The sequence below is a fragment of the Heterodontus francisci genome, unplaced genomic scaffold, assembly GCF_036365525.1.
Source record: "Heterodontus francisci isolate sHetFra1 unplaced genomic scaffold, sHetFra1.hap1 HAP1_SCAFFOLD_316, whole genome shotgun sequence".
Lineage (NCBI taxonomy): Eukaryota > Metazoa > Chordata > Chondrichthyes > Heterodontiformes > Heterodontidae > Heterodontus > Heterodontus francisci.
Genome location: NW_027141189.1, coordinates 34,027 through 61,161, shown reverse-complemented (window position 1 = coordinate 61,161; position 27,135 = coordinate 34,027). Strand labels below are relative to the sequence as shown.

The 27,135-nt window shown below is 46.1% G+C and overlaps 1 protein-coding gene across 1 annotated transcript; it reads left to right on the top strand.

Moving 5' to 3' along the window:
* The first annotated feature begins 12,716 nt into the window (after nucleotides 1-12,716).
* On the top strand, nucleotides 12,717-15,424 carry LOC137362439 (uncharacterized protein PF3D7_1120000-like). Its single transcript, XM_068026831.1, has 4 exons — nucleotides 12,717-12,860; nucleotides 14,241-14,435; nucleotides 14,760-14,897; nucleotides 15,251-15,424. Exons 1-4 carry the CDS (start codon nucleotides 12,717-12,719, stop codon nucleotides 15,422-15,424), a joined length of 651 nt encoding a protein of 216 aa, XP_067882932.1.
* Nucleotides 15,425-27,135: the final 11,711 nt, after the last annotated feature.

Here is a 27,135-nt window from a genome sequence, read left to right as displayed (position 1 = left end):
AGCAGGAGGTGATGGAGTTGAAGCAGGAGGTGATGGATTTGAAGCAGGAGGAGATGAAGCTGAAGCAGGAGGTGATGGAGTTGAAGCAGGAGGTTATGGAGTTGAAGCAGGAAGTGATGGAGTTGAAGCAGGAGGTGACGGAGTTGATGCAGGAGTTGATGTTGCTGAAGCAGGTGGTGACGGATTTGAAACAGGAGGTGATGGAGTTGATGCAGGAGGTGATGTAGCTGAAGCAGGAGGTGATGGCGTTGAAGCAGGAGGTGATGGAGTTGATGCAGGAGGTGATGGAGTTGAAGCAGGAGGTGATGGAGTTGATGCAGGAGGTGATGGAGTTGAAGCAGAAGGTGATAAAGTTGAAGAAGGATGTGATGGAGTTGAAGCAGGAGGTTATGGAGTTGAAGCAGGAAGTGATGGATTTCAAGCAGTGGCTGTTGGGATTGAAGCTGAAGGTGATGTAGTTGAAGCAGGAGGTGATGGAGTTGAACCAGGAGGTGATTGACTTGTAGCAGGAGGTGATGAAGCTGAAGCAGGAGGTGATGGAGTTGAAGTCGGAGGTGATGGAGTTGAAGAAGGAGGTGATGGAGTTGAAGCAGGAGGTAATGGAGTTCAAGCAGGAGGTGATGAAGTTGAAGCAGGAGGTGATGAAGTTGAAGCAGGAGGTGATGGAGTTGAAGCAGGATGTGATGGAGTTGAAGCAGGGGGTGATGGAGTTGAAGCAGGAGGTGATGGAGTTGAAACATGAGGTGATGAAGTTGAAGCAGGAGGTTATGGAGTTGAAGTAGGATGTGATGGAGTTGAAGAAGGGGGTGATGGGGTTGAAGCATTTTGGTCATGGTGTTGAAACATGAGGTGATGAAGTTGAAGCAGGAGGTGATGGAGTTGAAGGAGGATGTGATTGAGTTGAAGCAGGAGGTGATGGAGTTGAAGTAGGAGGTGATGGAGTTGAGGCAGGAGGTGATGGAATTGAAGCAGGAGGTGATGGAGTTGAAGCAGGGGGTAATGAATTTGAAGCAGGAGGTGATGAAGTTGAAGCAGGAGGTGATGGAGTTGAAGCAGGATGTGATGGAGTTGAAGCAGGGGGTGATGGAGTTGAAGCAGGAAGTGATGGAGTTGAAACATGAGGTGATGAAGTTGAAGCAGGAGGTTATGGAGTTGAAACATGAGGTGATGAAGTTGAAGCAGGAGGTTATGGAGTTGAAGGAGGATGTGATGGAGTTGAAGAAGGGGGTGAAAGAGTTGAAGCATGAGCTCATGGAGTTGAAACATGAGGTGATGAAGTTGAAGCAGGATGTGATGGAGTTGAAACATGAGGTGATGAAGTTGAAGCAGGAGGGGATGGAGTTGAAGCAGGATGTGATGGAGTTGAAGCAGGAGGTGATGGAGTTGAAGTAGGAGGTGATGGAGTTGAGGCAGGAGGTGATGGATTTGAAGCAGGAGGTGATGGAGTTGAAGCAGGGGGTAATGAATTTGAAGCAGGAGGTGATGGATTTGAAGCAGGAGGTGATGGAGTTGAAGCAGGAGGTGAGGCAGTTGAAGCAGGAGGTGATGGAGTTGAAGCAGGAGGAGATGGAATTGAAGCAGGATGTGATGCAGCTGAAGCAGGAGTTGATGCAGTTGAAGCAGGAGGTGATGGAGTTGATGCAGGAGGTGAGGGAGTTGAAGCAGGAGGTGATGGAGTTGAAGCAGGAGATGATGCAGTTGAAGCAGGAGATGAATCATTTGAAGCAGCAGGTGATGGAGTTGAAGCAGGAGGGGATGGAGTTGAAGCAGCAGGTGATGTAGTTGAAGCAGGAGGTGATGGAGTTCAAGCAGGAGGTGATGGAGTTAAAGCAGGAGGTGATGATGCTGAAGCAGGACGTGATGGAGTTGAGGCAGGAGGTGATGGAGTTGATGCAGGAGGTGATGGAGTTGAAGCAGGAGGTGATGGAGTTGAAGCAGGAGGTGATGGAGTTGTAGCAGGAGGTGATAGAGTTGAAGCACGAGGTGATGAAGCTGAAGCAGGAGGTGATGGAGTTGAAGCAGGAGGTGATGGAGTTGAAGCAGGAGGTGATGGAGTTGTAGCAGGAGGTGATGCAGTTGAAGCAGGAGGTGATGAAGCTGAAGCAGGATGTGATGGAGTTGAAGCAGGAGGTGATGGAGTTGAAGCAGGAGGTGATGGAGTTGAAGCAGGAGGTGATAAAGTTGAAGAAGGATGTGATAGAGTTGAAGCAGGAGGTTATGGTGTTGAAGCAGGAAGTGATGAAGTTGAAGCAGGAGGTTATGGAGTTGAAGCAGGATGTAATGGAGATGAAGCAGGGGGTGATGGAGTTGAAGCAGGAGGTGATGGAGTTGAAGCAGGAGGTGCTGCACTTGAAGCAGGAGATGATGGAGCTGAAGCAGGGGGTAATGAAGTTGAAGCAGGATGTGATGCAGTTGAAGCAGGAGGTGATGGAATTGAAGCAGGATGTGATGGAGTTGAAGCAGGGGGTAATGAAGTTGAAGCAGGACATGATGGAGTTGAAGCAGGAGGTGATGGAGTTGAAGCAGGAGGTGATGGAGTTGAAGCAGGGGGTAATGAAGTTGAAGCAGGATGTGATGGAGTTGAAGCAGGAGGTGATGGAATTGAAGCAGGATGTGATGGAGTTGAAGCAGGGGGTAATGAAGTTGAAGCAGGACATGATGGAGTTGAAGCAGGAGGTGATGGAGTTGAAGCAGGAGGTGATGGAGTTGAAGCAGGGGGTAATGAAGTTGAAGCAGGATGTGATGCAGTTGAAGCAGGAGGTGATGGAGTTGAAGCAGGAGCTGATGGAATTGAAGCAGGATGTGATGCAGCTGAAGCAGGAGGTGATGCAGTTGAAGCAGGAGATGATGGAGTTGAAGCAGGAGGTGATGGAGTTGAAGCAGGGGGTAATGAAGTTGAAGCAGGATGTGAGGCAGTTGAAGCAGGAGGTGATAGAGCTGAAGCCGGAGGTGAAGGAATTAAAGCAGGATGTGATGCAGCTGAGGCAGGAGTTGATGCAGTTGAAGCAGGAGATGATGGAGTTGAACAGGAGGTGAGGGAGTTGAAGCAGGAGGTGATGGAGTTGAAGCAGGAGATGATGCATTTGAAGCAGAAGATGGTGCAGTTGAAGCAGGAGGTGATGGAGTTGAAGCAGGAGGTGATGGAGTTGAAGCTGCAGGTGATGGAGTTGAAGCAGGAGGTGATGGAGTTGAAGCAGGAGGTGATGGAGTTGTAGCAGGAGGTGATGGAGTTGAAGCAGGAGGTGATGAAGCTGAAGCAGGAGGTGATGGAGTTGAAGCAGGAGGTGATGGAGTTGAAGCAGGAGGTGATGGAGTTGTAGCAGGAGTTGATGCAGTTGAAGCAGGAGGTGATGAAGCTGAAGCAGGAGGTGATGGAGTTGAAGCAGGAGGTGATGGAGTTGAAGCAGGAGGTGATGGAGTTGAAGCAGGAGGTGATAAAGTTGAAGAAGGATGTGATGGAGTTGAAGCAGCAGGTTATGGTGTTGAAGCAGGAAGTGATGGAGTTGAAGCAGGAGGTTATGGTGTTGAAGCAGGATGTAATGGAGTTGAAGCAGGGGGTGATGGAGTTGAAGCAGGAGGTGATGGAGTTGAAGCTGCAGGTGATGGAGTTGAAGCAGGAGGTGATGGAGTTGAAGCAGGAGGTGATGGAGTTGTAGCAGGATGTGATGGAGTTGAAGCAGGAGGTGATGAAGCTGAAGCAGGAGGTGATGGAGTTGAAGCAGGAGGTGATGGAGTTGAAGCAGGAGGTGATGGAGTTGTAGCAGGAGGTGATGCAGTTGAAGCAGGAGGTGATGAAGCTGAAGCAGGAGGTGATGGAGTTGAATCAGGAGGTGATGGAGTTGAAGCAGGAGGTGATGGAGTTGAAGCAGGAGGTGATAAAGTTGAAGAAGGATGTGAAAGAGTTGAAGCAGGAGGTTATGGTGTTGAAGCAGTAAGTGATGAAGTTGAAGCAGGAGGTTATGGAGTTGAAGCAGGATGTAATGGAGTTGAAGCAGGTGGTGATGGAGTTGAAGCAGGAGGTGATGGAGTTGAAGCAGGTTGTGCTGCACTTGAAGCAGGAGGTGATGGAGCTGAAGCAGGGGGTAATGAAGTTGAAGCAGGATGTGATGCAGTTGAAGCAGGAGGTGATGGAGTTGAAGCAGGAGGTGATGGAGTTGAAGCAGGAGGTGATGGAGTTGAAGCAGGAGGTGATAAAGTTGAAGAAGGATGTGAAAGAGTTGAAGCAGGAGGTTATGGTGTTGAAGCAGTAAGTGATGAAGTTGAAGCAGGAGGTTATGGAGTTGAAGCAGGATGTAATGGAGTTGAAGCAGGTGGTGATGGAGTTGAAGCAGGAGGTGATGGAGTTGAAGCAGGAGGTGCTGCACTTGAAGCAGGAGGTGATGGAGCTGAAGCAGGGGGGAATGAAGTTGAAGCAGAATGTGATGGAGTTGAAGCAGGAGGTGATGGAATTGAAGCAGGATGTGATGGAGTTGAAGCAGGGGGTAATGAAGTTGAAGCAGGACATGATGGAGTTGAAGCAGGAGGTGATGGAGTTGAAGCTGGAGGTGATGGAGTTGAAGCAGGGGGTAATGAAGTTGAAGCAGGATGTGATGCAGTTGAAGTCGGAGGTGATGGAGTTGGAGCAGGAGCTGATGGAATTGAAGCAGAATGTGATGCAGCTGAAGCAGGAGGTGATGCAGTTGAAGCAGGAGATGATGCAGTTGAAGCAGGAGGTGATGGAGTTGAAGCAGGAGGTGATGGAGTTGAAGCAGGAGGTGATGGATTTGAAGCAGGAGGAGATGAAGCTGAAGCAGGAGGTGATGGAGTTGAAGCAGGAGGTTATGGAGTTGAAGCAGGAAGTGATGGAGTTGAAGCAGGAGGTGACGGAGTTGATGCAGGAGTTGATGTTGCTGAAGCAGGTGGTGACGGATTTGAAACAGGAGGTGATGGAGTTGATGCAGGAGGTGATGTAGCTGAAGCAGGAGGTGATGGAGTTGAAGCAGGAGGTGATGGAGTTGATGCAGGAGGTGATGGAGTTGAAGCAGAAGGTGATAAAGTTGAAGAAGGATGTGATGGAGTTGAAGCAGGAGGTTATGGAGTTGAAGCAGGAAGTGATGGATTTCAAGCAGTGGCTGTTGGGATTGAAGCTGAAGGTGATGTAGTTGAAGCAGGAGGTGATGGAGTTGAACCAGGAGGTGATTGACTTGTAGCAGGAGGTGATGAAGCTGAAGCAGGAGGTGATGGAGTTGAAGTCGGAGGTGATGGTGTTGAAGAAGGAGGTGATGGAGTTGAAGCAGGAGGTAATGGAGTTCAAGCAGGAGGTGATGAAGTTGAAGCAGGAGGTGATGAAGTTGAAGCAGGAGGTGATGGAGTTGAAGCAGGAGGTGATGGAGTTGAAGCTGCAGGTGATGGAGTTGAAGCAGGAGGTGATGGAGTTGAAGCAGGAGGTGATGGAGTTGCAGCAGGAGGTGATGGAGTTGAAGCAGGAGGTGATGAAGCTGAAGCAGGAGGTGATGGAGTTGAAGCAGGAGGTGATGGAGTTGAAGCAGGAGGTGATGGAGTTGAAGCAGGAGGTTATGGAGTTGAAGCAGGAAGTGATGGATTTCAAGCAGTGGCTGTTGGGATTGAAGCTGAAGGTGATGTAGTTGAAGCAGGAGGTGATGGAGTTGAACCAGGAGGTGATTGACTTGTAGCAGGAGGTGATGAAGCTGAAGCAGGAGGTGATGGAGTTGAAGCAGGAGGTGATGGAGTTGAAGCAGGAGGTGATGGAGTTGAAGCAGGAGGTGATAAAGTTGAAGAAGGATGTGATAGAGTTGAAGCAGGAGGTTATGGTGTTGAAGCAGGAAGTGATGAACTTGAAGCAGGAGGTTATGGAGTTGAAGCAGGATGTAATGGAGTTGAAGCAGGGGGTGATGGAGTTGAAGCAGGAGGTGATGGAGTTGAAGCAGGAGGTGCTGCACTTGAAGCAGGAGGTGATGGAGCTGAAGCAGGGGGTAATGAAGTTGAAGCAGGATGTGATGCAGTTGAAGCAGGAGGTGATGGAGTTGAAGCAGGAGGTGATGGAATTGAAGCAGGATGTGATGGAGTTGAAGCAGGGGGTAATGAAGTTGAAGCAGGACATGATGGAGTTGAAGCAGGAGGTGATGGAGTTGAAGCAGGAGGTGATGGAGTTGAAGCAGGGGGTAATGAAGTTGAAGCAGGATGTGATGCAGTTGAAGCAGGAGGTGATGGAGTTGAAGCAGGAGCTGATGGAATTGAAGCAGGATGTGATGCAGCTGAAGCGGGAGGTGATGCAGTTGAAGCAGGAGATGATGCAGTTGAAGCAGGAGGTGAGGGATTTGAAGCAGGAGGTGATGGAGTTGAAGCAGGAGATGATGCAGTTGAAGCAGGAGATGATGCAGTTGAAGCAGGAGGTGATGGAGTTGAAGCAGGAGGTGATGGAGTTGAAGCAGGAGGTGATGGATTTGAAGCAGGAGGAGATGAAGCTGAAGCAGGAGGTGATGGAGTTGAAGCAGGAGGTTATGGAGTTGAAGCAGGAAGTGATGGAGTTGAAGCAGGAGGTGACGGAGTTGATGCAGGAGTTGATGTTGCTGAAGCAGGTGGTGACGGATTTGAAACAGGAGGTGATGGAGTTGATGCAGGAGGTGATGTAGCTGAAGCAGGAGGTGATGGAGTTGAAGCAGGAGGTGATGGAGTTGATGCAGGAGGTGATGGAGTTGAAGCAGAAGGTGATAAAGTTGAAGAAGGATGTGATGGTGTTGAAGCAGGAGGTTATGGAGTTGAAGCAGGAAGTGATGGATTTCAAGCAGTGGCTGTTGGGATTGAAGCTGAAGGTGATGTAGTTGAAGCAGGAGGTGATGGAGTTGAACCAGGAGGTGATTGACTTGTAGCAGGAGGTGATGAAGCTGAAGCAGGAGGTGATGGAGTTGAAGTCGGAGGTGATGGAGTTGAAGAAGGAGGTGATGGAGTTGAAGCAGGAGGTAATGGAGTTCAAGCAGGAGGTGATGAAGTTGAAGCAGGAGGTGATGAAGTTGAAGCAGGAGGTGATGGAGTTGAAGCAGGATGTGATGGAGTTGAAGCAGGGGGTGATGGAGTTGAAGCAGGAGGTGATGGAGTTGAAACATGAGGTGATGAAGTTGAAGCAGGAGGTTATGGAGTTGAAGTAGGAGGTGATGGAGTTGAAGAAGGGGGTGATGGGGTTGAAGCATTTTGGTCATGTTGTTGAAACATGAGGTGATGAAGTTGAAGCAGGAGGTCATGGAGTTGAAGCAGGATGTGATTGAGTTGAAGCAGGAGGTGATGGAGTTGAAGTAGGACGTGATGGAGTTGAGGCAGGAGGTGACGGAATTGAAGCAGGAGGTGATGGAGTTGAAGCAGGGGGTAATGAATTTGAAGCAGGAGGTGATGAAGTTGAAGCAGGAGGTGATGGAGTTGAAGCAGGATGTGATGGAGTTGAAGCAGGGGGTGATGGAGTTGAAGCAGGAAGTGATGGAGTTGAAACATGAGGTGATGAAGTTGAAGCAGGAGGTTATGGAGTTGAAACATGAGGTGATGAAGTTGAAGCAGGAGGTTATGGAGTTGAAGCAGGATGTGATGGAGTTGAAGAAGGGGGTGAATGAGTTGAAGCATGAGCTCATGGAGTTGAAACATGAGGTGATGAAGTTGAAGCAGGATGTGATGGAGTTGAAACATGAGGTGATGAAGTTGAAGCAGGAGGTGATGGAGTTGAAGCAGGATGTGATGGAGTTGAAGCAGGAGGTGATGGAGTTGAAGTAGGAGGTGATGGAGTTGAGGCAGGAGGTGATGGATTTGAAGCAGGAGGTGATGGAGTTGAAGCAGGGGGTAATGAATTTGAAGCAGGAGGTGATGGATTTGAAGCAGGAGGTGATGGAGTTGAAGCAGGAGGTGAGGCGGTTGAAGCAGGAGGTGATGGAGTTGAAGCAGGAGGAGATGGAATTGAAGCAGGATGTGATGCAGCTGAAGCAGGAGTTGATGCAGTTGAAGCAGGAGATGATGGAGTTGATGCAGGAGGTGAGGGAGTTGAAGCAGGAGGTGATGGAGTTGAAGCAGGAGATGATGCAGTTGAAGAAGGAGATGATGCATTTGAAGCAGCAGGTGATGGAGTTGAAGCAGGAGGGGATGGAGTTGAAGCAGCAGGTGATGTAGTTGAAGCAGGAGGTGATGGAGTTCAAGCAGGAGGTGATGGAGTTAAAGCAGGAGGTGATGATGCTGAAGCAGGACGTGATGGAGTTGAGGCAGGAGGTGATGGAGTTGATGCAGGAGGTGATGGAGTTGAAGCAGGAGGTGATAAAGTTGAAGAAGGATGTGATGGAGTTGAAGCAGGAGGTTATGGAGTTGAAGCAGGAAGTGATGGAGTTGAAGCAGGAGGTGATGGAGTTGAAGCAGGAGGTGATGGAGTTGAAGCAGCAGTGATGTAGTTGAAGCAGGATGTGATGGCGTTGAAGCAGGAGGTGATGAAGCTGAAGCAGGAGGTGATGGAGTTGAAGCAGGAGGTGATGGAGTTGAGGCAGGAGGTGATGGAGTTGAAGCAGGAGGTGATAAAGTTGAAGAAGGATGTGATGGAGTTGAAGCAGGAGGTTATGGAGTTGAAGCAGGAAGTGATGGAGTTCAAGCATTGGGTGATGGAGTTGAAGCTGAAGGTGATGTAGTTGAAGCAGGAGATGATGGAGTTGAAGCAGGAGGTGATGGAGTTGAAGCAGGATGTGAGGCAGTTGAAGCAGGAGGTGAAAGAGTTGAAGCAGGAGGTGAAGGAGTTGAAGCAGGATGTGATGCAGCTGAGGCAGTAGTTGATGCAGTTGAAGCAGGAGATGATGGAGTTGAAGCAGGAAGTGAGGGAGTTGAAGCAGGAGGTGATGGAGTTGAAGCAGGAGGTGATGGAGTTGAAGCAGGAGGTGATGGAGTTGATGCAGGAGGTGATGGAGTTGAAGCAGGAGGTGATAAAGTTGAAGAAGGATGTGATGGAGTTGAAGCAGGAGGTGATGGAGTTGATCCAGGAGGAGATTGAGTTTAAGCAGGAGGTGATGACGCTGAAGCAGGAGGTGATGGAGTTGAAGCCAGAGGTGATGGAGTTGAAGCAGGAGGTGATGGAGCTGAAGCAGGAGGTGATAAAGTTGAAGCAGGGGGTGATGAAGTTGAAGCAGGAGGTGACCAAGTTGAAGCAGGAGGTGATGGAGTTGAAGCAGGAGGTGATGGAGTTGAAGCAGGAGGTGATGGAGTTGTCGCAGGAGGTGATGCAGTTGAAGCAGGAGGTGATGAAGCTGAAGCAGGAGGTGATGGAGTTGAAGCAGGAGGTGATGGAGTTGAAGCAGGAGGTGATGGAGTTGAAGCAGGAGGTGATAAAGTTGAAGAAGGATGTGATAGAGTTGAAGCAGGAGGTTATGGTGTTGAAGCAGGAAGTGATGAAGTTGAAGCAGGAGGTTATGGAGTTGAAGCAGGATGTAATGGAGTTGACGCAGGGGGTGATGGAGTTGAAGCAGGAGGTGATGGAGTTGAAGCAGGAGGTGCTGCACTTGAAGCAGGAGGTGATGGAGCTGAAGCAGGGGGTAATGAAGTTGAAGCAGGATGTGATGCAGTTGAAGCAGGAGGTGATGGAGTTGAAGCAGGAGGTGATGGAATTGAAGCAGGATGTGATGGAGTTGAAGCAGGGGGTAATGAAGTTGAAGCAGGACATGATGGAGTTGAAGCAGGAGGTGATGGAGTTGAAGCAGGAGGTGATGGAGTTGAAGCAGGGGGTAATGAAGTTGAAGCAGGATGTGATGCAGTTGAAGCAGGAGGTGATGGAGTTGAAGCAGGAGCTGATGGAATTGAAGCAGGATGTGATGCAGCTGAAGCAGGAGGTGATGCAGTTGAAGCAGGAGATGATGGAGTTGAAGCAGGAGGTGAGGGATTTGAAGCAGGTGGTGATGGAGTTGAAGCAGGAGATGATGCAGTTGAAGCAGGAGATGATGCAGTTGAAGCAGGAGGTGATGGAGTTGAAGCAGGAGGTGATGGAGTTGAAGCAGGAGGTGATGGATTTGAAGCAGGAGGAGATGAAGCTGAAGCAGGAGGTGATGGAGTTGAAGCAGGAGGTTATGGAGTTGAAGCAGGAAGTGATGGAGTTGAAGCAGGAGGTGACGGAGTTGATGCAGGAGTTGATGTTGCTGAAGCAGGTGGTGACGGATTTGAAACAGGAGGTGATGGAGTTGATGCAGGAGGTGATGTAGCTGAAGCAGGAGGTGATGGAGTTGAAGCAGGAGGTGATGGAGTTGATGCAGGAGGTGATGGAGTTGAAGCAGAAGGTGATAAAGATGAAGAAGGATGTGATGGAGTTGAAGCAGGAGGTTATGGAGTTGAAGCAGGAAGTGATGGATTTCAAGCAGTGGCTGTTGGGATTGAAGCTGAAGGTGATGTAGTTGAAGCAGGAGGTGATGGAGTTGAACCAGGAGGTGATTGACTTGTAGCAGGAGGTGATGAAGCTGAAGCAGGAGGTGATGGAGTTGAAGTCGGAGGTGATGGAGTTGAAGAAGGAGGTGATGGAGTTGAAGCAGGAGGTAATGGAGTTCAAGCAGGAGGTGATGAAGTTGAAGCAGGAGGTGATGAAGTTGAAGCAGGAGGTGATGGAGTTGAAGCAGGATGTGATGGAGTTGAAGCAGGGGGTGATGGAGTTGAAGCAGGAGGTGATGGAGTTGAAACATGAGGTGATGAAGTTGAAGCAGGAGGTTATGGAGTTGAAGTAGGATGTGATGGAGTTGAAGAAGGGGGTGATGGGGTTGAAGCATTTTGGTCATGGTGTTGAAACATGAGGTGATGAAGTTGAAGCAGGAGGTCATGGAGTTGAAGCAGGATGTGATTGAGTTGAAGCAGGAGGTGATGGAGTTGAAGTAGGAGGTGATGGAGTTGAGGCAGGAGGTGATGGAGTTGAAGCAGGAGGTGATGGAGTTGAAGCAGGAGGTCATGGAGTTGAAGCAGGATGTGATTGAGTTGAAGCAGGAGGTGATGGAGTTGAAGCAGGAGGTCATGGAGTTGAAGCAGGATGTGATTGAGTTGAAGCAGGAGGTGATGGAGTTGAAGTAGGAGGTGATGGAATTGAAGCAGGAGGTGATGGAGTTGAAGCAGGGGGTAATGAATTTGAAGCAGGAGGTGATGAAGTTGAAGCAGGAGGTGATGGAGTTGAAGCAGGGGGTGATGGAGTTGAAACATGAGGTGATGAAGTTGAAGCAGGAGGTTATGGAGTTGAAACATGAGGTGATGAAGTTGAAGCAGGAGGTTATGGAGTTGAAGCAGGATGTGATGGAGTTGAAACATGAGGTGATGAAGTTGAAGCAGGAGGTTATGGAGTTGAAACATGAGGTGATGAAGTTGAAGCAGGAGGTTATGGAGTTGAAGCAGGATGTGATGGAGTTGAAGAAGGGGATGAATGAGTTGAAGCATGAGCTCATGGAGTTGAAACATGAGGTGATGAAGTTGAAGCAGGATGTGATGGAGTTGAAACATGAGGTGATGAAGTTGAAGCAGGAGGTGATGGAGTTGAAGCAGGATGTGATGGAGTTGAAGCAGGAGGTGATGGAGTTGAAGTAGGAGGTGATGGAGTTGAGGCAGGAGGTGATGGATTTGAAGCAGGAGGTGATGGAGTTGAAGCAGGGGGTAATGAATTTGAAGCAGGAGGTGATGGATTTGAAGCAGGAGGTGATGGAGTTGAAGCAGGAGGTGAGGCAGTTGAAGCAGGAGGTGATGGAGTTGAAGCAGGAGGAGATGGAATTGAAGCAGGATGTGATGCAGCTGAAGCAGGAGTTGATACAGTTGAAGCAGGAGATGATGGAGTTGATGCAGGAGGTGAGGGAGTTGAAGCAGGAGGTGATGGAGTTGAAGCAGGAGATGATGCAGTTGAAGCAGGAGATGATGCATTTGAAGCAGCAGGTGATGGAGTTGAAGCAGGAGGGGATGGAGTTGAAGCAGCAGGTGATGTAGTTGAAGCAGGAGGTGATGGAGTTGAAGCAGGAGGTGATGGAGTTAAAGCAGGAGGTGATGATGCTGAAGCAGGACGTGATGGAGTTGAGGCAGGAGGTGATGGAGTTGATGCAGGAGGTGATGGAGTTGAAGCAGGAGGTGATAAAGTTGAAGAAGGATGTGATGGAGTTGAAGCAGGAGGTTATGGAGTTGAAGCAGGAAGTGATGGAGTTGAAGCAGGAGGTGATGGAGTTGAAGCAGGAGGTGATGGAGTTGAAGCAGCAGTGATGTAGTTGAAGCAGGATGTGATGGCGTTGAAGCAGGAGGTGATGAAGCTGAAGCAGGAGGTGATGGAGTTGAAGCAGGAGGTGATGGAGTTGAGGCAGGAGGTGATGGAGTTGAAGCAGGAGGTGGTAAAGTTGAAGAAGGATGTGATGGAGTTGAAGCAGGAGGTTATGGAGTTGAAGCAGGAAGTGATGGAGTTCAAGCAGTGGGTGATGGAGTTGAAGCTGAAGGTGATGTAGTTGAAGCAGGAGATGATGGAGTTGAAGCAGGAGGTGATGGAGTTGAAGCAGGATGTGAGGCAGTTGAAGCAGGAGGTGATAGAGTTGAAGCAGGAGGTGAAGGAGTTGAAGCAGGATGTGATGCAGCTGAGGCAGTAGTTGATGCAGTTGAAGCAGGAGATGATGGAGTTGAAGCAGGAAGTGAGGGAGTTGAAGCAGGAGGTGATGGAGTTGAAGCAGGAGGTGATGGAGTTGAAGCAGGAGGTGATGGAGTTGATGCAGGAGGTGATGGAGTTGAAACAGGAGGTGATAAAGTTGAAGAAGGATGTGATGGAGTTGAAGCAGGAGGTGATGGAGTTGATCCAGGAGGAGATTGAGTTGAAGCAGGAGGTGATGACGCTGAAGCAGGAGGTGATGGAGTTGAAGCCAGAGGTGATGGAGTTGAAGCAGGAGGTGATGGAGCTGAAGCAGGAGGTGATAAAGTTGAAGCAGGGGGTGATGAAGTTGAAGCAGGAGGTGACCAAGTTGAAGCAGGAGGTGATGGAGTTGAAGCAGGATGTGATGGAGTTGAAGCAGGGGGTGATGGAGTTGAAGCAGGAGTTGATAAAGTTGAAGCAGGATGAGATGGAGTTGAAACATGAGGTGATGAAGTTGAAGCAGGAGGTTATGGAGATGAAGCAGGAGGTGATGGAGTTGAATCAGGAGGTGATGGAGTTGAAGCAGGAGGTGATGAAGTTGAAGCAGGAGGTGATGAAGTTGAAGCAGGATGTGATGGAGTTGAAGCAGGATGTGATGGAGTTGAAGCAGGAGGTGATGGAGTTGAAGCAGGAGGTGATTAAGTTGAAGCAGGAGGTGATGGAGTTGAAACATGAGGTGATGAAGTTGAAGCAGGAGGTTATGGAGTTGAAGCAGGATGTGATTGAGTTGAAGCAGGGGGTGATGGAGTTGAAGCAGGAGGTGATGGAGTTGAAACTTGAGGTGATGAAGTTGAAGCAGGAGGTCATGGAGTTGAAGCAGGATGTGATGGAGTTGAAGCAGGAGGTGATGGAGTTGAAGCAGGTGGTGATGGAGTTGAAGCAGGAGGTGATGGAGTTGAAACATGAGGTGATGAAGTTGAAGCAGGAGGTCATGGAGTTGAAGCAGGATGTGATGGAGTTAAAGCAGGAGGTGATGGAGTTGAAGCAGGAGGTGATGGAGTTGAAGCAGGGGGTAATGAAGTTGAAGCAGGATGTGATGCAGTTGAAGCAGGAGGTGATGGAGTTGAAGCAGGAGGTGATGGAATTGAAGGAGGATGTGATGCAGCTGAAGCATGAGGTGATGCAGTTGAAGCAGGAGATGATGGAGATGAAGCAGGAGGTGAGGGAGTTGAAGCAGGAGGTGATGGAGTTGAAGCAGGAGATGATGCAGTTCAAGCAGGAGATGATGCAGTTGAAGCAGAAGGTGATGGCGTTGAAGCAGGAGGTGATGGAGTTGAAGCAGCAGGTGATGTAGTTGAAGCAGGAGGTGATGGAGTTGAAGCAGGAGGTGATGGAGTTGAAGCAGGAGGTGATGTAGCTGAAGCGGGAGGTGATGGAGTTGAAGCAGGAGGTGATGGAGTTGATGCAGGAGGTGATGGAGTTGAGGCAGGAGATGATAAATTTGAAGAAGGATGTGATGGAGTTGAAGGAGGAGGTTATGGAGTTGAAGCAGGAAGTGATGAAGCTGAAGCAGGAAGTGATGGTGTTGAAGCAGGAGGTGATGGAGTTGATGCAGGTGGTGATGGAGTTGAAGCAGGAGGTGATAAAGTTGAAGAAGGATGTGATGGAGTTGAAGCAGGAGGTGATGGAGTTGATGCAGGAGGTGATGGAGTTGAAGCAGGAGGTGATAAAGTTGAAGAATGATGTGATGGACTTGAACCACGAGGTGATTGAGTTGAAGCAGGAGGTGATGACGCCGAAGCAGGAATTGATGGAGTTGAAGCCGGAGGTGATGGAGTTGAAACAGGAAGTGATGAAGCTGAAGCAGGAAGTGATGGTGTTGAAGCAGGAGGTGATGGAGTTGATGCAGGAGGTGATGGAGTTGAAGCAGGAGGTGATAAAGTTGAAGAAGGATGTGATGGAGTTGAAGCAGGAGGTTATGGAATTGAAGCAGGAAGTGATGGAGTTGAAGCAGCGGGTGATGGAGTTGAAGCTGAAGGTGATGTAGTTGAAGCAGGAGGTGATGGAGTTGATGCAGGAGGTGATGGAGTTGAAGCAGGAGGTGATAAAGTTGAAGAATGATGTGATTGAGTTGAAGCAGGAGGTGATGGAGTTCAAGCAGTGGGTGATGGTGTTGAAGCTGAAGGTGATGTAGCTGAAGCAGGAGGTGATGGACTTGAACCAGGAGGTGATTGAGTTGAAGCAGGAGGTGATGACGCAGAAGCAGGAATTGATGGAGTTGAAGCCGGAGGTGATGGAGTTGAATCATGAGGTGATGAAGCTGAAGCAGGAGGTTATGGAGTTGAAGCAGGATGTGATGGAGTTGAAGCAGGTGGTGATGGAGTTGAAGCAGGAGGTGATGGAGTTGAAACATGAGGTGATGAAGTTGAAGCAGGAGGTCATGGAGTTGAAGCAGGATGTGATGGAGTTAAAGCAGGAGGTGATGGAGTTGAAGCAGGAGGTGATGGAGTTGAAGCAGGATGTGATGGAGTTGAAGCAGGAGGTGATGGAGTTGAAACAGGAGGTGATGACGCTGAAGCAGGAGGTGATGGATTTGAAGCCGGAGGTGATGGAGTTGAAGCAGGAGGTGATGGAGTTGAAGCAGGAGGTGATAAAGTTGAAGCAGGAGGTGATGGAGTTGAACAGGAGATGATGGAGTTGAAGCAGGAGGTGATGGAGTTGAAGCAGGAGGTGATGGAGATTAATCAGGTGGTGATGGAGGTGAAGCAGAAGATGAAGGAGTTGATGCCAGAGGTGACGGAGTTGAGGCAGGAGATGATGGATTTGAAGTGGGAAGTGATGGAGTTGTACAGGAGGTGATGAAGTTGAAGCAGGAGTTGATGGAGTTGAAGCCGGAGGTGATGGAGATGATCAGAAGATGATGGAGTTGAAGCAGGAGGTGATGGAGTTGAAGCAAGAGGTGATGGAGTTGTATCAGGAGGTGTTGTAGTTGAAGCAGGAGATGATGGAGTTGAAGCAGGGGGTGATGGAGTTGAAGTCGGAGGTGATGGCGTTGAAGCAGGAGATGATGTATTTGAAGTGGGAGGTTAGGGCGGAACGCAGCACCTTGTCAGCAGCTGACACTTCCTACATATGTTTTGAATGATGCATTAACTGCTGAAATGCGTACAGATCTGAATCAGAATGCTGCAAATTACCTTGAGGCTGCACCAATATATATGTCTGCTTTGGCACGAATGATTCAGTTTCAAGTGGAACCGCTCCTGGGAGCTACAGGTGCCTAGAAGCTGCAGGCCCATGAGCCAGCAACGTTACTTTTGCTGGATACAGATTCTGGCGAGTCGAACTCCAACGACGAGTAGTCTGCTGCTCGTGTTGCCTCTGCTGCAGGACTGCTGAAGACGCAGGAGACATTCAGTAAACCCACTCAGCCCCATCCATTTTGTGATATCGAACCACAGGCATAGATGTCAAGGCGAATTCTTTTGGTGTTTTGTTTTTGAGGACTAGTTTGTGTGGTATTAGTTGTTATGACTTATATCTGTAATTTACTGTTTGTGCCGCATTCGAGTCTGCTATTCCTGTTGTGCATTCACCTGTAGTCATTGTAAACTGTTCCAAATAATTCGATTAACATGAAACAATTCAGCGATGAAACTTCTACGAGGTAGAACAATAGATAATTAACACAATTTGTACTAAAGTGATTTGCACTAAGCAACTGAAGTTGACATTCAGCACTTACTACCTCATTTGTCTTTCAAATAGTATTTCCTGATAAAAAGAAATGTCAACATTTGTACTTTCAGAAAACACTTTTATCTTATTTCTGTGGAAGGGAGAGGGATTTCCCCATTTTCAATCCTCAAATGCATCAGCCACTAGCTGCTTTCCAGCCATCCTGTTGTTTGCAGCCAGAGATTCCTCAACTGTTCCATGAGGCATGACTGCAACTCCATTCATGTTGCAATCTACGAATTCATTGATTTCTGGAACAATCTCGTCTTTGGGATGAATGGCCAGTACTTCTCACAGGCAAAGTTGTTCATCCACAACAAACCACCACACTATTCGATACATTAGCAAGAGAATACTGTAACCTGTTCAGGCACGGTAAAATGATCTCTCAATCCCGATTGTCTTCTCCACCACTTCGACGTGTTAACACAAGTGCAGGATTGTACCTTTGTCTTGCTGTTCCATTACTCCTGTGGTTATGTGTGATCAGCCACTTGTTTAGCAGATAACACTTGTCACCTAATAGCAGTTCTAATCTACGAATTAATGTACTGATAGACTTCTGCAAACTTGAGATACCGAGAAGGCAGGCATCATGAGCACTTGCCAGTGATCTGCATTCAGATTCAGGATCCTTAGTTGGGTATCACAAATGACCATGACATTCGATGGTTTGAATTGGTCCCTGTTAGTGCGTGAGGCAGCTTCATCGTTCAGTGCCTTCAATGTAATATGTGTCTTATCGCCGGCCCTGTGCACTTTGTGAAGGCAGCGATTCTGCGAAATGCGACAGATCTCTCCTTCACTTGCGCTGGGGGTATGGCAAAGTCAATGAAATCAGAAGCTCTGTGGAAAATGGCTTCGGTGACATGGTGAATGGAGGGCCTCACGGAGCTCTGGGAAATGTTTCACATGTCATCATTATCTGACTGAAACGTCCCGCATGTATTAAAATATTTGTAGTGCTGACCTTAATTGCCAGTGACAAGGCAGTGAAATTTGCTTCAGGACCCCTTAAAGGTCTCACAGAGGTAGCCGATTGCCTCCTCACTGAAGTGCAGTTGCCTCACCCACAATTCCTCTCGCATTACATCGATTGACATCCTCTCCTTAGGTAGACTCTGGAGTGGGGCATAGATCCTTCTGAACTGCCGACGGGAATCATAGAATCATAGCAAATTCAAGGCACAGAAAGATTCCACTTGGTTCATTGTGTCTGTGCCGGCCGAAAAACGTTCCACCAATTCTAATCCCACCTTGCAGCATTTAGTCTGTGGCCCTGCAGATTACGGCACTTGAGGTACATACCCATTTTATTTTGAAGGAGTTGAGGGTTTCTGCCTCAACTATCCTTTCAGGCAGTGAGTTCCAGACCCCCACCAGCCTCTCAGTGAAGGAACCTTTCCTCATCTACCCTCCAATCTCTCTACCAATCACTTTAAATCTGTGCCCCCTAATCACTGAGCTCTCTGCTAAGGCAAATAGCCCTTTCACCGACACATAATCCAGGCCCCTAAAAATGTTGTACATTTCAATCAGATCTCTCCTCAGCCTTCTCTGTTCCAAGGAGAACAACCCCAGCCTATCCAATCTTTACACACAGCTGTATTGTTCCAGTCCCAGCAACATCGTCGTAAATCTCCTTATACTCTCTCTAGTGCAATTACATCCTTTCTGTAATGAGGTGACCAGAACTGCACACAGTACTCAAATTGTGGCCTAACATTCATACAGTTCCAGCATACCCTAACTGCTCTATAGCTGGACTGGGAATGTAGGTTGTTTCTGTCTGTGTGGTGACCTCTTATGAAAGAATGCATAACAACAGCCAAATAGAAGAGATATGTTTCCACCTCACATTTTTAAATCTGTTTCAGCACCTGTTATCAGGATAGCTTATGTTATTTTGAATTTATCCCACAGTGCCGTATGCATTAAAGCACGCTTTTAAAAGTCCTGATACAGTCCTGAAAATTAAAGTTACTCGGAATTCTGAGTTTCGTTCAACCTCCATATTGATTATCATTAAAGAGAATACACATCATTCAGGATAAAATGTTAAATTACATTGAAAGTTCTTTTAAATGCCTCTGCAGCATTGCAATAAACGTTTTTTTTTAATGGAAAAAGCCACACGAATATTGATTAGCAATCAAATTACATGGTAAACTTCCCTTCAAACTTGTGCAGACTGACCAAACAGAAAAGTCACATAAACACAGGTGTACTGTACTCAGTGACAATCAATGACTTGAAGTAGAAGTTGTATGGCCACTTGAGGGAAATAGGCTTGTGGGACGACAGGGATGAAGCGGGGGAATGGGACTGACAGGACAGCTCCCTGGAATGCCATAAAGGTCTCAATGGGATGAAAAGCCTCCTTCTGTGCCGTAAATGATTCTATGGCTGTTGGGGATTGTATAAACTTGAAAACAAGTGAAACTGCTTTTTAGGAAATAGAGAGAGGAAAAAACACCAATAGCTGCTAGATCTTGGAGGCAGTAAGACCTGAGAGTGTAGGAAACATTAGCTCAGGTGAACATAGAACACAGAACAGTACAGCACAGTCCAGGCCCTTCGGCCCACGATGTTGTACCTAACCTTTAACCTACTCTAAGATCAAACTACCTACATACCCTTCATTCTACTATCGTCCATGTACCTATCAAAGAGTCGCTTAAATGTCCCTAATGTATCTGCTTCTACTACCACCGCTGGCAGTGCATTAAACGCACCCACCACTCTCTGTGTAAAGAACCTACCTCTGACATCTCCCATAAACCTTCCTCCAATCACCTTAAAATTATGCCCCCTGGTGACAGACCAATCCGCCCTGGGAAAAAGTCTCTGGTTATCCACTCTATCTCTGCCTCTCATCATCTTGTACACCTCTATCAAGTCACCTCTCATCCTTCTTCGCTCCAATGAGAAAAGCCCTAGCTCCCTCAACCTTTTTTCATGAGACATGCCCTCCAGTCCAGGCAGCATCCTGGTAAATCTCCTCTGCACCCTCTCTAAAGCTTTCACATCCTTCCTACAATGAGGCGACCAGAACTGAACACAATATTCCAAGTGTCGTCTAACCAGGGCTTTATCGAGCTTCAGCATAACCTCGCTGCTCTTAAACTGAATCCCCCTGTTAATGAAAGCCAACACCCCATACGCCTTCTTAACAACCCAGTCAACTTGGGTGGCAGCTTTGAGGGATCTATGGACGTGGACCCCAAGAATCCTCTGTTCCTCCACACCACCAAGAATCCTGTCTTTAAGCCTGTATTCTGCATTCAAATTCGACCTTCCAAAATGAATCACTTCACACTTCTCCAGGTTGAACTCCATCTGCCACTTCTCAGCCCAGCTCTGCATCCTTTCAATGTCCCGTTGCAACCTACAACAGCCTTCCACACTATCCACAACTCCAGCAACCTTTGTGTCATCGGCAAACATACCAACCCAGCCTTCCACTTCCTCATCCAAGTCATTTATAAAAATCACAAAGAGCAGAGGTCCCAGAACAGATCCCTGCGGAACACCACTGGTCACTGAGCTCCATGCTGAATACATTCCATCTACTACCACCCTCTGTCTTCTATGGGCCAGCCAATTCTGCATCCAGACAGCCAACTTTCCCTGTATCCCATGCCTCCTTACTTCCTGAATGAGCCTACCATGGGGAACCTTATCAAACGCCTTGCTAAAATCCGAACAAAAAATAATTAAAACAAAAAAAAAAAATCAGTACAGATTTTCTTATGGTTTTCATTGCTGGAGTACTAAAATGTCCACATTCGAGACCGGTACCTTCCTAGAACAAAGTGAAGTAACTTGTGCCAGGTTGAAAGCCCTATCTGTTGATGAGTTGAGGAATGTAGCTGGACTTTTGGAGAGTACTATCTGTCCAAAAGCTAGGAAGCCAGATATCCTAAAACCCGAGGCATATATATATATATAGATGTGTAGATGTAAATATATGGGATCTAAGCTGGTTCGAGGTGTTCAGCTTCAAGACAAGTTTAGAACATTTGTACATATATATATATATACACACATACACATCACATCCTACCCATTTGTTTCTGTCCCATGAATGAATTCGCTATCCAAAAGCAGAAGGCCACTGATCTAGTATGTTCGACAGAGCTGCGTGAGATACACCTTCAGGAAGAATTGGGCAGAATTCCACATTCATAACTGTGTGGATTTTGTGTGCATCATCAAGGCATCACTGTTAGCACCGTCAAATTTAAAATACAGAACATCACTACTTGGCCCATTTGGTTCCACTGCTGAAGTTCTGCTGGCCTGCACACAGATTCTAGGCATTGTTTCAAATTAATTCTTAGTGCTTCATGTTTTCTACATCATTCCCATTATTAACGCCTTTCGGATTTTTAATATGACTGTCCTTCATTGCCTCTGTCTCTCTGCTGTAGGTCCCCTATTTTTCAGTCTTTTTTATCTGTAAAATTTTCTGTCTTATTAGTTCACGTTTCTTCCAATGACTCTCTATATGCTGCTGTGTTCTATGCTACCCATTGCTTTGATCTCTCTGCATTTCAATGTAGATCCATATTGTTTTGCCAACTATCTCTTTGTCTCTCTGTTCCTTTCTCTTCTGGTTGCATTACCATTGTTTGAGGTTGTTTCTCCTAATTCTCTTTTTTCTCATTTTCTCTATTATTTTGTGCCTTTCCCTCTCCCTCTCCCTTTCTGTCTGTACATTTATCCCATTCCATCTAGCTCATTCTTCTGACTATGGTTTCCAACATTTATAGGTCTGTTATTCCTCACTTTATCCATTTTCAAATTTGTCATCTTCACGACTCCCATTATTTAAGGCGCTGTTTACGCTGTGTCGGTATTTTTTTAATTCAAATATTATCTTTTGTACAATTTAAATGGATCATCGAATATTTCAAAATGTAAAAACACTCTCTTCAGTTAAGGAAATGTGAGAGGTATGGAATGGGTATGAAAACAGACAGAGTTAAAACAAAAAGAAGCACAAGTCGTCTACAGCTATAGAAATAATAGAATGGCACTAAAAGGAGGGCAGGTTGGGAAGAAAATGAAGAAGTACTCATCGATGCTAACAACGTGGTGAAATATTAAGTAAGTAACTTGATCTGTATTTATAAAAGAAAGAAGATGCTGGCGAGGTCATAACAGAGTTATAGAGGTAGACAGAAACAGGCCCTTCGGCCCACAGTGTCTGCGTCGGCCATCCAGCCTATCTATTCTAATCCCATTTTCCAGCACTTCGCCCCTGATGTATAAGTGGTGCCAGAGAACTGGAGAACAGCAAATGTTACGCCCTTGTTCAAAAAGAGTCCAACGGTACACCGACCAGATGCAGAACAGTCAGTTGACCCTCTGTGATTGGAATGCTGAATAGAAACAATAATCCAGCACAACATTAAGCCCCTTGGACCAGTTTTGATTGAGTAAGGAATCCAGCACGAATTTTATAATTGCAAATCGTTTTTATCTAACTTGATTGAGTTATCTTGGTGAGATTATAAAGAGGATTAATAAGGGTAATGTAAATAGTGTGGTGTACATGGACTTCGAAAAGGCATTTGATAAACTCCCACATAATACACTTGCCATAATACACTTGCCGAAGGGCCTGTTTCTGTCTACCTCTATAACTCTGTTATGACCTTGCCAGCAAAATTGAAGCCTATTGAATATAAGGGATAGTGGCAACATTGAGATGAAGTTGGCTGAGTGACAGGAAGCAGAGCAACTAGTGAAAGGTTATTTTTCAGACTAGAACATTTAAATAGTGGATGTATATATGTCACAAAAGCTGGAAGTATTGTTTACTGTGAAGAGGATAGTGATAGACTTCAAAAAGGAAGTAGAAAAGCTGGTGGAGCGGGCAGACTCGTGGCAAACGAAAGTTAATGCACAGGGGTATGAAATGATACATTTTTGCGAAAATGAACGAGGGAAGGCAATATAAAATAAGAGAGAAAATCTAAACGTGGTGCAGGAGAAGAGAGAACTTGATGTATAGGTACACATATACGTGAAGGTGCTAGGGAAGATGGAGGAACTGATTGCAATGGCTTATCCAATCCTGGCCTTTATAAATAGAGCCATTCAGTACAAAAGAAAGTACCTTTCATGAATCTTTATGAAACACAGATTCGGCCTCAACTGGAATATTGTCAGGGAATCAGATTATAAGAAGGATGTAAAGGCATGTGACAGGGTGCAGCAAAGATTTACAAGAATGGTTAAAGGGATGAGGGACCTCAGTTACATTGATAGATAGGAAACGCTACGATATTTCTCCTCAGGTGGAGAGGTGATTTGATCGAGGTATTGAAAATCCCGAAGGTTCTCGGCAGATTAGAAAGAAATGAAGTGTGCGCATTGGTGGAAGGCCCATGAATTTTAGGAGACCAATATTAAATGAAAGGCAAAAAAAAAAACCACACCAGCGACAAGAGGTAGATATACTTTTTTCGTTTTTGCACTGCATGGCTAAGATCCAGAAGACATTGATTGAGAGTGTTGCGGAGGCAAATTTGACCATTACTTTCAGATGAAATTGGATAAGCACCAGAAAAGAAAAGATGCATGGCTATGAGACAGGTTTGATAATGACATCGAACAGCAATCAGTGAGTTAACACTCATTGAAGCAGAGAATTAAATATGCAAGAAACAACAGCAATCTCATTTCAGTAGCTAGATCTCCAGAGATGCATCAGACACACGCAGAATAGAATTATGTGTCATAACTGGAATAGCCCATAAATGCATCGAACTCCCAGTTAAAGTGAAATTTGTTATTGGGTGTAGAGGTCATTGCGCTGCCTCCTTATGACACTGAGACCTTGATATATCTCCTTATCAATCATTGAAAATACATTCTTAAATTAATATTTCAGAACGGTTGATTCCTGAACATGAAACTATTATTATTCTGATGGTCCGATACCTACCCGTTGGCCAGTTATCTGGATCCAGTACTTCCAGTACAGAGAATCATCCATTTATATTTTTAGGGTTGGGTACACAAAGATCATCCACTATACAATGCAGCAAATAGAGGACAGAAAGTGCAGAGGCTTAAGTTAGTCCCTCATTCAACCGACAGAACAAAGAAATGCAGTTACTGATATATTGTCAACTACACAGTTAATACTGATTAACATCATTAATAGGTAAGATAAAGGCTCACCAGGTACTCCAACTACAGCAAGAATCGGATAGTAAACGTGTTCTATCAGAAGAATGGCAGAAGATCCCTTTTTATGAGAAGCCGTAAGATTTGTTTGTTCTAAAAACAGCAGCTCCAGCATGCACTCTAAGGTAATGCTTTCAAATGAGCCCTGATTTATACAGGCAATGATTCTCCACTGACATGCTTATACCCCTGATCATTGTTATTACTTACACTCACTTGAACAAAGAGATTACATTATCAGCATTGACTGCAAAGTAAATAATATGGTGCAAAAGCGCAAAACTAGGCTATGAGCATAATTCGGCCATTGTCAAGAATAGTGTTGAAAGTGGTAAGCTGCAGAAATGACGCGATAATAACTGGCTTCCTTTGCAGTTCTCACATAAGTGAGCATGCCCAATCCTGCCCATTTATTTGTCAATGTTAACGATTGTTTCGCAATATACATTGAACCCAGAGTCACAAGCAGATCCGTTTTGCTTAGTCTGCGCAATTTCCGAGTCAAAGTATGAAGTTTCACTATTTGACAAAGGACTATTAAAGTACATGTTCAGGATTGCAGTCGATAAATTATTGTGCTTGATATTAGGGGACGGAGACTGACCCGACGCCACTGACATCCTTCCCTCTGTTGTTTTACTGCAGATGTTCACCTGTTTTTTCCTCTATGGTTAAAGGCTCCAGTACAATTGCAACTGTGTCACCTCCTGACTTGATTCCTCCCGTTCACACGGAGCCAGTCACACAATATCCACCTTCTATCAATGTCAACCGATGCAAAACTCTGCTGTCCATGCCCAACCCTCGCCAAGAACTTGCTCAGCCGCCACACTCACCTTCAATTAATCTCAATAGCTCTTAATCACCTCAATAGCCTTAAATTTTAAATTCTTATCCATGGGTTTATATCCCTCACTGGCCTCACTCCTCCCCATCTCCAGTATCTCCTCCAAACGTAAAGAAAACTAATTCTTGAGTGTTGCAAACCTCTAACAATGGTCTCGATCAGCGGCACCACCCTGTTCTGGTTCCAGTCTCTCCTATCTGATTGTAGTCAGAGTAACTGCAGTAATGGCTTCTCTTCACTCCCTTATAGATTAACTATGGAGTACCTGAACATTCCATTTTAGCTCCCTACTCTTCCTCAGCTGCATGTTTCCTTCGGGTGACATCCATCAAAGGTATTAGTTTAATTTGTACATGTAAGCTGTCAAAACCCAGCTTCAGGTAGTCACCGTCTCACACCACCATCATTTGCCTCAATCGTTTAAGACTGCAGCAGTCGTATTTTGCGTGAGGTGCAGTTCCAACAATTAGAAATTGGAAAGGCTGAAACCTCAATCTTGTGATTAACTAGTATAATATTGCCACCAATCGCATCCCTCTTCCTGGCTGATGTTTCAGGCGGAAAAGACTTTTTGTAACCACTTAACCATAGTGATCCCATACCTGAGATTTTGAACTTATAGCCCCTCCATCATCTATGTCCAAACCCATAACATCTCTGGCCTCTTCCACTGAAGCTGTCAGTCAAGCAGTTGTAATCTCCAGTCTCTACCCCTCCTCCTCGAACCATTCACCTCATTATTCTGCCAGCACTAGCCTCTTGGTGGGAATTCAGTTGCTTTTATCCACGTTTACCTCTCTGATCGGAGTGAGAGTCTCTACAGCAATGGCTTTCGCTTACCTTATCACAGAAGCACCGTTACTATTAAGACTTACTGCACAGATCAATCCTATACCTCTGTTCTTCCTCGTGTGCATGCATTTCATTGGAACTTCCATCTGCAGATATGATTTTTTAGTCTTTCACGAGATGTGAGCATGCTGGTGGTAGTTTTTTGACACAGCGATAATGAAGGAACAGCGATATAGTTCCAAGGCAGGATGATGTGTGACTTCGAAGGGAGCTTGCATGTGGTGGTGCTGTACGTTTCAGATAGATGTTACCTGAGTAGAGGTGAGATAGAGAATATCCAACCCGTCTCACCTTGGGATTCTTAACCAAGATAGACCTACAAGGTACAGACCTAAGTTCTGTGATAAAGTCAGATTTTATTAGGCTTAACTGAAATATACAAAATTAATACTTAATAATAGTAAGAGGTATGCAGCAACAGTCAGTACCGGTTCTTGCTTTTGAGCTTGCTGGGGCATGGACTTCTCTCCTTCGTTTTCTCTTGCTGTGTTTTGTTGACCGTGATCTATCTTCCGCTAAGTGTGCCAACAATGTTCTGTTGACCCTCTGTAATATTACCAAAGCTGTCCCGTAACATCTTTTTTCTAATAATTTTGGGGTGCTAGGATTTTACCGTATTAGGGACTGAATTGCTTTAAATATCTTATATTGTTACAACATAGTTCGTTAATGCTTTAATCTACACACTTTACAGATATTTTCTGTTTCTTTCGATTATTCCTAAGGTCCTAAATATTACATTCTATTTGATACCAACCATTTTTACAATTCTGCAGTATCACATTTATCTCATCTCGCCCGTGTCAAGTATTGCTGAAGTCTTCATCCCATCTCTCCCATTGTTCTTAAATAAAGGCTTAAACAGAGTATAGCCTTGAAAAAAATGCAAGCATTAGGTCAAACAGACTTCAATATATGAAGATGCACAGCATATAAGTATCCCTATTAGTTTAGCTGTATAAAAGATTTTGCAAAGTTATTCATCAAAGTAAGTTATGGAAATGCTCTAAACCTTGGAGTACTCCCGTACATCTCAACCCTTGTCTTTCCGAATGGTGGAGGTCGTGGATTTGGAAGGTGCTGTCAAAGAAGGGTTGGAGAGTTGCTGCTGTACATCTTGTAAATGCGACAAACTGTTGCCATTGTGCGCCAGTGGTGGAGGAACTGAATGTTGAAATTGGTGGAAAGGGTTCTAATCAAGCGGGCTGCTTCATCTCAGATGGTTTCGCGCTTCCTGACTATTTTTGCAGCTGAACTCATTCGGGCAAGTGGAGTGCATTCGTCACATTCATGACTGTACCTTGTACATGGTGGATAGTCTTGGGAAAGTAAAGAGGTGAGTTACTCATCGCAGAATTCCCAGGCTCTGATCTGCTCATGTAGCCGCAGTTTGTATATGGCTGGTCAATGGTAAGCCCAGGACGTTGATGCTGGGGGTGCACCATTGGTAATACCGTTGAATGTCAAGGAGAGATGATTAGATTCTCTTATGTTGCAGATTGTCATTGTCTGACACTTGTGTGACGCAAATGTTACTGGTCACTGATCAGCCAGAGCCTCAGTCTTGTCCATTTCTTGTTGTATGTGGGCACAAACTGTATCAGTATTGAGAGTCATGGATGGTACTGAACACTATGCATTAATCAGCAAAAATCCCCACTTCTGATATTACGATGGAAAAAGGTCATTGATGAAGCAGCTGAAGATTGTTAGGCCTAGCACACTACCCTCTTAAACTCAGGAAGTGATGTCCTAATGATGAGATGATGGGCCTCCAACAACTACAACCATGTTCTTTTCTGCTAGGTATGATTGAGAGTTTTCCCACTGATTCTCAATGACTTCAGTTTTGTCAGGGACGCGTGATGTCATACTCGGTTAAATGCTTCTTGATTTCAAGGGCAGTCATGTTCGCCTCACCTTTGAGGTT

What these genes read in the sequence shown, in the direction of transcription:
- LOC137362439 (XM_068026831.1), top strand. Translation starts at nt 12,717, where the DNA reads ATGGAGTTGAAACAGGAGGTGATAAAGTTGAAGAAGGATGTGATGGAG. An exon ending in TGATGGAGTTGAAGCCAGAG is followed by an intron (nt 12,861 to 14,240) that starts GTGATGGAGTTG and finishes ATGGAGTTGAAG; the next exon opens with CAGGAGGTGATGGAGTTGAT. An exon ending in TGATGAAGCTGAAGCAGGAA is followed by an intron (nt 14,436 to 14,759) that starts GTGATGGTGTTG and finishes AAGGTGATGTAG; the next exon opens with CTGAAGCAGGAGGTGATGGA.